At 38.7% G+C, this 11,202-nt stretch overlaps 1 protein-coding gene across 1 annotated transcript; it reads left to right on the top strand.

Moving 5' to 3' along the window:
• The first annotated feature begins 716 nt into the window (after positions 1 to 716).
• Positions 717 to 2,174, top strand: sstr3 (somatostatin receptor 3). Its single transcript, XM_054607764.1, has one exon. The coding sequence runs from the start codon at positions 717 to 719 to the stop codon at positions 2,172 to 2,174; it is 1,458 nt and encodes a 485-aa protein (XP_054463739.1).
• Positions 2,175 to 11,202: the final 9,028 nt, after the last annotated feature.

Raw genomic sequence — 11,202 nt, 5'->3', positions numbered from 1 at the left:
TTTGTATAATCTTTAGAAAAGATCACTGCAGTCTGCTTTTATTTAAAAAAGACAACAATGTTGTGATGCAAATGTGCTGCATCACCTATTTGCTAGAAATGTCCATAAATTAATATATATATTTGTGTTAAGTCAAATACGGTAACAGGCACTCAGAGTATAAAAAGTGACCCTGAGATGAATTAAATCATCCTGTAGTTATGAATGAATGTTTTCTACTTCTTGGTGTTGGTGTTTCTGAGAACATCGGGGCGGATTTGATATAATTAACAAATAAGAAAATTATCTACATGTCCTAAAAGTCAATATGTAGTGAAAGTGTGTAATTTCAAAATAATCTTGTCTATAATGTTTCTTCAAACAACAAGAACATATCAGCAAACATTAGTGGGCAGAATTACTTGACACAAACTTCTTTTGTAAGATCTAAGTCAAATACCTGCCGGAGGGTTTCAAGGTTGAAATTTTTTCCCAATAAAGAAAGAAATGTGCTTTTGAAGTCAGCAGCACTTGAGCATTGGAAGTGTTTGTAAAGAATCTCTCATGGTCCTTGGGAGAGAAAAATGTGTTTTATTTCTATTCAGTCTCCTCAGAGATTAAAAGAAAATAGAAAACTATTCAGTTAGATAACTAATTGATTTTTTTTTTTCCTCCAACAGAACAGATGGTTGGGAGCTGAGACAACAGAAGGACGAAGCGACAGGAAGAGCACATCAATGGGTGCCGTCTCGCTTCCCGCGCTAGAGATGACGGATGAAACGTGGGAGAACGGCAGCTTCGCCAGCCCGTCGCCCGGACTCCCCCTGTTTCTGCTCATGTTCAACGACAGCATTCTGAACGAGACGCTGTTTAACTCCACCAACTGCAGCGTCCCTGATGTCCCCTCAGGTCCCAGTGTGGAGGGGGTCCTCATACCGCTCATATACATAATCGTGTGTATCATCGGCCTCGGTGGAAACACTTTGGTGATTCACATTGTGCTGCACTACTCAAAGATAGAGTCGGTGACCAACATCTACATCCTCAACTTGGCCATTGCTGACGAGCTCTTCATGATCGGTCTGCCCTTCCTGGCGGTGCAGAACACGCTCCAGTCGTGGCCGTTCGGCTCCTTCATGTGCCGCCTGGTGATGACGGTCGACTCCATCAACCAGTTCACCAGCATCTTCTGCCTGACGGTGATGAGCATTGATCGCTACTTCGCTGTAGTCCACCCCATCCGGTCGTCAAAGTGGCGGCGTCCTCAGGCGGCCAAAGTGGTGAACGGCACGGTCTGGGCTCTGTCGTTTCTCGTCGTTCTGCCGGTGGTGATCTTTGCCAACATCCAGAAAGCAGGAGGAACCTGTAACATTGCCTGGCCGCAGCCGGCTAACATCTGGCGGGCGGCTTTCATCATTTACACCTCGACGGTGGGATTCTTCTGCCCTCTTCTCATCATCTGCCTCTGCTACCTGCTCATCGTCTTCAAGATCCGCAGCTCGGGGAAAAAAGTCCACGCCACCTCCACCAAGCGCAGGAAGTCGGAAAGAAAAGTGACACGCATGGTCGTGATCGTTGTAGCTGTGTTTGTCTTCTGCTGGCTGCCGTTCTACGCCCTCAACATCATCAACCTGTTGGTGTCGCTGCCCTCAGAGTACAAGGGGCTCTACTATTTCGTGGTCGTGCTCGGCTACGCTAACAGCTGCGCCAACCCCATCGTCTACTGCTTCCTGTCGGACAACTTCAAGAGGGGTTTCCGCAAAGCCCTCTGCCGCTCCACGAGGAAGGTGGAGAACCTCGAGCCCATGGAGCGCCAGCAGCAGCAGAAGGAGGGCAGGTCGGCGCTCATGCCCAGGGAGAGCCTGAGGCGGGCGGCCAGGGACGAAGATGACGACGACGAAGAAGACGTCTCAGAAATGACCGAGATCTACAGAATCGCCCAAAACGGCAATGGCAGCTTCCAGCCGCAGAGCTCGCAGCCTCTGTTGTCCGAGAAAGGAGCGACTCCAGGAGGGGCGGAGCTGTCGTCCCCAGAAAGGAGGGACAAATCTGGTGACTTGAAGGGGAAAGATGGAGCCAACGGATCCACGCTGACTGTACCGCTGCTTCTCAATGGAACCAAAAATGGGAGCATTAAAACTCTGCCAGAGGAAACACTGGACCAGAGCACCTCACTGGAGATAAGTTACTTATAAAGGACTGTACGTTACTTGAATTGTGTCAGTATTAGGACACGGGACAGCCGACACTGAGCTGTTTGTAAAAAAACAAAACCACATAAATAATGAAGACTTGAGGAAAACTCAAACAGACTACAGATACTTTTTCTTGGATCAGTGGACTCAGTTTCTTTAACATTTGAAGGAGTTGATAAACTTTTACCAACATACATCATGTATTCCTGTTTATAACGTGTACATATGCATGAATATGAATGTACAAAGTTGTGCCTTCATTTACTTTCATCACATGTATCTTGTAGATTGTTGTAGTTTTTATTCCATAATGTGTCGATCATTCGCTCAAATGATTGCAACCATCTACACATTATCTGATCATTGATGCCATTACTTTATTTAGTTAGGACTCCAATGACTGCAACAGCATCTCCTATAAATTATGTTTATATATGTGTGAGGGAGATATAATTGCAGCCGGGTTAAATTTTAATTGCAGGTTTTAGCAAGGTGTTTGGGTTGGATGTTGGGCTTACATAATGTAGTACAAGGTTAGGCCTTGGTTAGATTTGGGCAACAAAAACATTTTGTTGAAGGTTTGTGAAACATCTGATCTTCATTTAAATGTTTATAAAAAAGTTATCTCACACTTCATGTTGCTTTCGACTTTTTCTGTATCAAACCAATATCGTACGTTCAATAACAAATAACCTTGTGCAGGAACATTTATTATGTAGATATGTAATCTTATCCTAAACTTGTCTTTTTTTCTCTTTGAAGTTTGCTTGTATGATTGTTCCACCACACTTTCTTAAGTGGACTAACTAAATTGGTCGTTTCAGCCGGATGAATGATATTTTATCATGAACAGAATCAACGCCCCTTAATTTGCCAGAAAGTTGGTGGGAAAGTTTCATTCACAAAAATGTTGGCAAACAGTAAAAGGAAGAAACTCATTCTTCTGTGTCAATATTTATAGTTCAAGAACGCAAAAACAGTTAAAAAAATTAATTAACATACAGCTGCTGAAGTGTCTTCAGAGCAGCAGTGTACAGCGACAGTCACAGATATATATCAGACATGAGAATATGATGTCCAACAGTATGGGATGATAAACTGCTGGTGCAACAAAAGATGAAACTGGACTGAAACCTGCAGAAAGGCCCGAGGCAGCTGTTGGAGTGAAAGTTTCCCTGAAAACTTAAAGTTGTGTGTGATAAGTTTGGGGTTTGCTTATAAGCAAAATTTCTGTTCAGAACAAAATAACACATAACTTCCTGCGTCAGTGTAGTATCCAGTGCAACAAAGATTCAAACAGGTAAAGTCTTATGTCAAGATAAGTTCTTTATTTCATCCTGTTCAACTACGATTAAAAGTTAATAATTTACCATTTTGTTATCAGAAGGAAACTTTCATGGTTGAACACTTAATGTGGCTGAATTATTTCAGGAACATCAGTTATCATGTAAAACAAACTCAAACTGGCTTTGGGATTGTGTACAAATGTAATATCTCAGTTAAAACAAATTGTCTTCAGATCTGTTCAAGAAGAAGAATACAAGGAATAAAACAGTTTCCACTTTGAGAGCAACAATGAGTGCAATGCGTGATCACTGGAGTAGTGTTTGAGGATTAATTAGAAGGACTGAGAAAAAAAAACTTCATGATAAAATGTTCAGCTGTGGTTCTTAAACTTTGTCTCTCATGTTACTCTTTACAGGACAGAAATCATTCCAAGATTTAAACTGCATTTTTTTATTTTTTTTTATCATATCTCACTCTTTTTCTTTTATATCTTGCTCTTTATTATATCCAGAATATTTTCCAAATGTGAAATGAATCAAGGCTGTTTGTCTTTGAAGAGAGAAGAGATTAAGGCTTTAGTTCTTCTTCAGAAAGGGCCGTCTGCCTGCAAGATAAAATGTTTTAAATATAGCGTTCACTTATTCAAATTATATTGGGGGTTTTTTAGTGTCTAAGATACGTCTTCAGCAGTACATTGCTTTGCTCTACTGCTGGTACTCGTGTTTGTTTCTCCAAAATCTAAATCTACTGTAGTAATACACTGACTGTGGAGGATTACCTCCCTCATATTGTCATCGGTGCCACCGGGTCGGATTCTGGTAAAATCAGATGAAATCATGCAGGTTCACCAGAAACTCCTTCAGCTCAGACTGCAGCAGAGACCAGTCCACCGTGGACAGACCCAGATCCAACAGAGACCAGTCCACCGTGGACAGACCCAGATCCAACAGAGACCAGTCCACCGTGGACAGACCCAGATCCAACAGAGACCAGTCCACCGTGGACAGACTCAGATCCAACAGAGACCAGTCCACCGTGGACAGACCCAGATCCAGCAGAGACCAGTCCACCGTGGACGGCCCAGATCCGGCTTCTCTGCAGCCTTTGACCTGCAGTCTGAGCTCCGGAGGGAGGAGGAGAGCTCAGCTCCCGGCAGCAGCGTCTCCTCTTCCTCCTCCTCCTCCTCCTCCTCCTCCTCCAGAAGCAGAGCTTCTCCTCTCTGCTCCTTCCGTCCTTGCTGGGAGTCAACACCGACACCATGCTGCTGGAGACCCAGGCTGTACTGCTGGGCCTGCTTGAGGGAAGGGAGACACGGGAGAACCAGAACCAGGACTGAGCGGAGCAGACTGTCAGACCCTGCTGCAGTAAAATGAGAGGTTTTCTAAAGGGACTCTGGTGCTCTGAAACACTACCACTTTAGTCCACAGGGACGGCCAAAATCAACACAAAATGAGAGTTCCTTGTAGTAACTTTAAGAAGGATTTTGAATGCATGGCTTTGAGCTGTTAGAGAGTATTTCTACACTGTGGTACTTAAGTAAAAGATCTGGGTACTTCTTCCAACTCTGATTTTGGCACATTTCACTGTGTATTGATTTCCATTTTCCACCACTGATGAGAACCATGCAGGTAAAACAAAAAGTAATCTTTCTCTAAATCTAAACTCCCCATCATTCATGATAAAAACTCACCTCCCAGCAGTTCATTCATGAGTGCAAACGCACCACACACTGTGACTCCGGTTATATTTAGCTGGCTGTAAATACAGTGAGACCGGTTGTTACAGCTCTCGGCTGGTCTTCAGCCCGCACGCCCACGCTGGCCCTACTGCAAGGATCTGCTGAGGAGCATGAAACCATCATTAAAGGCACATTAAAAAGGGATTTGCCTGGCTGTACTTTATTGGCCAAAACCCCTGGAGGGAGGTGGGGTTGACAGTTTGATGAGAGTGGATATTCGTTCAGGCCGAGTGGTGTGTGTTTCTCTCTGTGTGTGTACGATGTTTACTAGTGTTTGTGTGTACAAACACTGAGCTGCTCGCGCGTCTGATCCCCGACTGCCCTCGCTGATAACCCACCTGTGCTTTCTGTACGCGGAGGAGAGGTGATAGTCAGTCGATGTGCTGCTGGTGACTCAGTGAGATTCTCTGCCTACATAATCTCACCCACGCACAATATGGACAAGTTAACTCTAACAGCCTATTATTCACTTTTTTTGGCCGGAGAAACTATGGAAACCATGTGCATAAAAAAACCAACAACTACACAGATGATCCTGATGAACATTAATGCTTTCCATTGGGTCGGACTAAATATCTCATCTTATTCTGTTGCACATTCCGCACATGCAAATATAGAATAATGCATGTTTATTAATACAGAGTAATCAGGATGCACGAGGCGTTTCATCCCACTCGTGACGCCGACGGAGTCTTTATTGCTTTAAACCGCCACTTCAGTGTGTTGGTGTTGATTAAAGTGCAGGAACAGAACATGAGCTCTCGGCACATGTTGTGTTTCAACATCTCTCCAGGGTAGATTTCTCTGCAGGTTGGTTTTGTATATTATAGAAACTGGATCGTGTTTGTTTGATTCTTTCTAAGTGTGCTGCTGCAGTTTCAAATATTCAGCCATAAAGATAAAGATAAATGTGCTATTGAGTATATCATTGAGAAATAAGAAAAAATAAAAATATGTTTTAATGAAACTATTGACCTTTGTCTTAATTAGTAGTATTATATAACATCCATGACTAAAAATTCAGAATAGCCACAGTTCACGAGAGCGTGCTTTCAATCTTCTCATCTGACACTTAGGGTTAGAAAGCAAAGACGCCTGTTAGACAAATTAATTAACTATTCCTTTAAGAAATTTTCCATGGAAAGGATTTTTTTCTTGCAACACATATAAGTTATTTATTATTATTCACACATGAATAATAGGGAGAAGATGTGATGAACTCCACACACTGTCAGCATTAATTAGGTTATAAAAGCAACAATCGAGCAGGGAAATATCTTACAGAACTAGAAAGTCAGGCTTCATTAAACACTTCATTTAAACTCAAAATCAAAGCAGTGATGTATGCAGGCAATTGGCTTTAAGTAATAAAATCTTTATAAGAGCAAAATTAAACACACCAATTGTGTGTAGAAGTAGTTATGTTAGCTGTTAGCTGTGAGCTGTTAGTATGATGTCCGTCCAAAACAATAAAAGTGAACAAATCTTTTCCTCTACTGTGTCTCTGGCTGCAGTGCAGATTATTGAGTGACGAGTCAATAGGCAGTCAGTGACCGTATGAAACAGTCAATAAAAGGTGTTTTGAGAAACTGTGAGAGGTCCCTGAGCATGCAGCCATCATGAGACAGAAATAAGATGCAGTTTGCTGCAGCAGAATGAGTGATTAGAATTGGACGGACACGGAGATTCACAAGCATTGATGTGAACGATCCCATGATTCTCCTGGTGGGGATAATATTGACAGCAGCAGTCTCAGCAGCACATTAATCAATTAATATTCAGGCCAACAAACACATCAGAAATGCAAATTAAGATGTAGATTAGTGGATTAAAACATTTCTCATGCACATTTTATATCGTCTTTCAAACCCTGACTGTGATTGTTGGACAATGTTTCCTCATTCATCCATAAATAACTTACATTACAAAACACTGGATGTTCTGGTCAACAAGGAATCTGTCTTCATGACGTGACAGTAATGGAATTCATTCTGTGTATTTTACGTGTCGCTCTAATCTGTGATGATAAAATATCCTTAATCATGTTTTTCATGAGTGTGCGATCACAAACTCTTGTGGTTTATGTTTCCTGACTAAATGTTCATCATTCAGTCGTCATCACCTCTGAAGCTTTTCTCTCGTTTATTTACTTATTTAGTTTTCTACTGGATATATTTAGAGGCCTACAATGCCGATACTTATCCAGCAATTAGCAACATAAATTGAGAAAACATTAGAGGAAAGTCTGAAAAAAATAAACATTTTGTGTTGCAGAATATCTTTAATATCCTTTAAATTATCTTATTTATCAGTTCTGTATCTGATGGTTAATTAGGGTTCAGGAGAAAATTGCTAACACAAAAAACACGTGTTCATTTTTACGATTTGGTTTTATACAGATAAAACAAACAGGATGTAGCAGCTTTGTTTATGCTAAGCTAAGCTAACTGGCTGTTTCTTTATCAGATATGATAGAGTATTTCCCAAAGCATTGTACTGTTCTTTTAATGTAATTTGTGCTGTAAGGACACCAACTTTTTTTTCTAATACAATCAAATCTGAAAGACAAACTACAAAATGTGATGAAGAAGCTGAAAAAGTGATTTCTTTTTATATTGGAGTGAGTTGGAGAGATTTTGTGTTTTGGGAGCGTAGCTTAAAATTACAGATATGCACAATTTTTTATATAAGTTTAGCATTTAAAAACCTAAACTACAAATTGACTGATGATGAATGCTAGATGGAAACTAAAGGGAACAACAAAGTTATTAAAATTCATCCTGAGGGGACCATCAATCTATGTAGTAAATGTCTGTAAGTAATCCTAGTTGATGAGTTGTTTCACTCACAGACACAAATGTCGATAAACAGTCTCCTGGATCTGGGTCTAAAAAGTCATTAGGATCACCAAATTCACAAGGGCTCATCCTCTGGGGATCATCAATGTGTTGTGGAAAATGTCATGTGAATTCATCAAATATTAAAAGTAAGACTGGAAGAAAGTGATGGCTAGAAAATATCAAGTCTCAAAATATGATTAAATACAATTAGAAGTATAAAGTACCAGCACATCAAAATTGTACTACAGTGATCTTGTTACTGGCCACCTGTTAGCATTTAACCCGATGTGAGAAAGTAAAAATACAGAAATAATCAGCAGTCGAGAAGCAAAATGACTTCTGCTCACACTGCGTTCACCATCTGCCATCAGCTCCAAAGATCCCTGCAGGACGACATGTGGGTGTGTTTGATATGCGTCACAGCGCAGCTGCCAGGTGATGATGCAACGTTGAGAACATTTTTAAATGACAGGAATCACATAGAGATTAATGCCGTTGACATGCATTTGAGTTACGAACAGTGGTTTGTTAAATATCAAGGGAATTTATGAATGCAGGTGTTGAAAAGACCAGATGTGCAAAGATGGAAGCGTCGTTCATCACCTAACAACCAATCCCCTCAGATATATCTGCACTGCATGTAACTGACATCCATCACACGGACAGGCTACCACTTACTTAATTAATCAGATTCCCTGACCTTTGCGGTGTGTAAACAACATCTTAATTAGATCCAGAGGTTTGTTTGTAAAAATACACAGGAGGCCTCACGAGTGACAGCAGAGAAGATCCTCAGGGATCCTTCTGGAGCAGAACGGGATCCGTCATACAGAGGTGTTTCTATAGACACTAGTCTGTGAGTCAGTGGGTGAGAGAGTGAGGTGTTTATATGAAGACTATTTACCTGTAAAATATATTATTAAAAACGAAAAAATGCTCTGGTGGATATTGAACAAAGCTTCAATGATGTTTCTTTAATTTCCTGTGTAAAACAAGAAAGGACAGGATGCGAACGCAGCAAAAGATTTAACAGGAAATTGCTTTATTCTCAATTTTTTACACAATTTTTACAGGCTTTTATTTTTGTAAAAGAATAATGCTGTTCTGGTTATGTGCAAACCTTACATTATACAATTTGCAAATAATAATACTTATAATATTGATCATTAACTGATGGAAATTATAATCTAACTTTGAAAATGTATTCTTATGGCTGTACATACCTACTGTGGAATACATTATTATTAGAATGAATAGAAAAGGGATACAATAATATAAAGTATATATGTATTATAAATATAAGTGTATATTGGTCTGTTTTGTAGGTAGGCTGTGCATTTTCCACTATAAAACTGTAATATTTATTCAGGTCACAGGCGTTCTTGTAGTTTTGTAGTTATTATACCGTCTGATATCACTTGTTGCTGTTGATAAAAAGTTTGAGATGTTTTTGTCAACAAGACAATGAAAATGTAATAGTCATATTTTCATTCATATATTATTCATATTCTTTTACATGAAATGTCATTTGATTTAATTTGCAGTACCATATGCATGTGCACTATGTGTCTTTGCCTTATAACGCTGTGTTGATTTTAATTTTACGCATGTCTTTGCCTTTGTTGTGTAATATTATGATAAAATATGATATTAGAGACACTGCTGTCTCCTTGGCCTGTGTTGTGAGGCAGTGTCTCTCTTGTGTGTATATGTTAAATAAAGCAATGTGGAAATGTATTTGTGTTTTTATATATATATATATATATATATATATATATATATTATATGTCATGTCTGCCTTTGTAAAGCACTTTCTAACTGCTGAGTAATTGCATTTTAGAAGTGCTATTTGAATAACATTATTATTATTATTATTATTATTATTATTATTATTATTATTATTATTATTTATTATTATTATTTGATTGTTTTATTGTGAAACGTTTTTCCGGAAGTGATAGTATTTCATTGAGACTCCAACGTGTGTATTTAGAAACTGAGTATTCACCGCCCTCCGGTGGTCACAGTGAGGAACTGCATCACTAGAAATAAATCAGTGGCTAACGGTTTCGTTATAATTGTTTTTAATAATAAGACGCTCACCACATTATAACTGTGATTAAAATAATTATAATATAAATTATAACATTTAATAAAACTGCAGTTTTACTGATGTTGTTTTAAAAACAGATTTCTGCCTGACAATCATGAGTGTTTGCTGCCCTCCAGTGGTCACATGAGGAATTACAATCAAGCTAGACATGATACCATTGTAGTATTTCCGTTCAATCCTTTCAAAATAAAATTGTGATTTATCAGAAACGAGAAAAATAGTTTTCATATATTTTTTCTGTTTTATTGTAGTCACGGTTGGAAAATCTTCACTCTAAAATAAATACATAAAGGTTGCTGTGGCATTTTCCAATATTAATAGTAACTCTAGTTGTAATAAAATCAATTTTGGAATGCTTTGTTAGCCTTTATATCTCCATTGTTGCCAGAGACCAAACCTCTAGCAAACACTTTAGTTACAATCATCCCTCAATAAATACATAAAGATAATAAAACAGAATTAATGAATATTCACAGTTGTCATCAGTGAGTATAAGATTAACTGCCCTCTAGTGGCGACAGTGGGTAACTACAGTTCATTGTATGTCAAGATAGATGTGATAACATTAACACCTTTCCGGTAACACATTTAAAAATAAATGTAAAAAAAATAAAATCCTTTCAATTATAATACTATAAATAAGGGAGGTTCTAGCAACGGAGGCAATACAACAGTCATGAAACATACATAAAAAGTCAAAGTAATTTGAATTTTTAATTAATCAGTTTCAGATATGGATATTTGTACCTTAAATTGCTCTTTTTGTCTTTTGTTTTTTTGTTTCCGTTGCTTATTTAGGCCTTAGAAATTACTATTATTAAGCATTTATTTTGGTAATGCTTATAGTGTATAGAACTATTCTTTGCGTAATCTTGCTCAATGAAAATAAAATAAAAATGTGTAGTCCTTTATTGCCTGAATTTATTTACAATTATATAAAAAAAATATTATTTGTGTTTTTTGCTGTCATTCAATATAGCACATACAATAGATATACATTTTGGTATTAGGCAAATTAGCGACATTAGGCATAATTGGGCATAAGCGGTT

The sequence above is a fragment of the Anoplopoma fimbria genome, chromosome 11, assembly GCF_027596085.1.
Source record: "Anoplopoma fimbria isolate UVic2021 breed Golden Eagle Sablefish chromosome 11, Afim_UVic_2022, whole genome shotgun sequence".
Classification (NCBI taxonomy): Eukaryota; Metazoa; Chordata; class Actinopteri; order Perciformes; family Anoplopomatidae; genus Anoplopoma; species Anoplopoma fimbria.
Note: the sequence above shows the minus strand (reverse complement) of the source record. Positions and strands in the feature narration are given on the sequence as shown.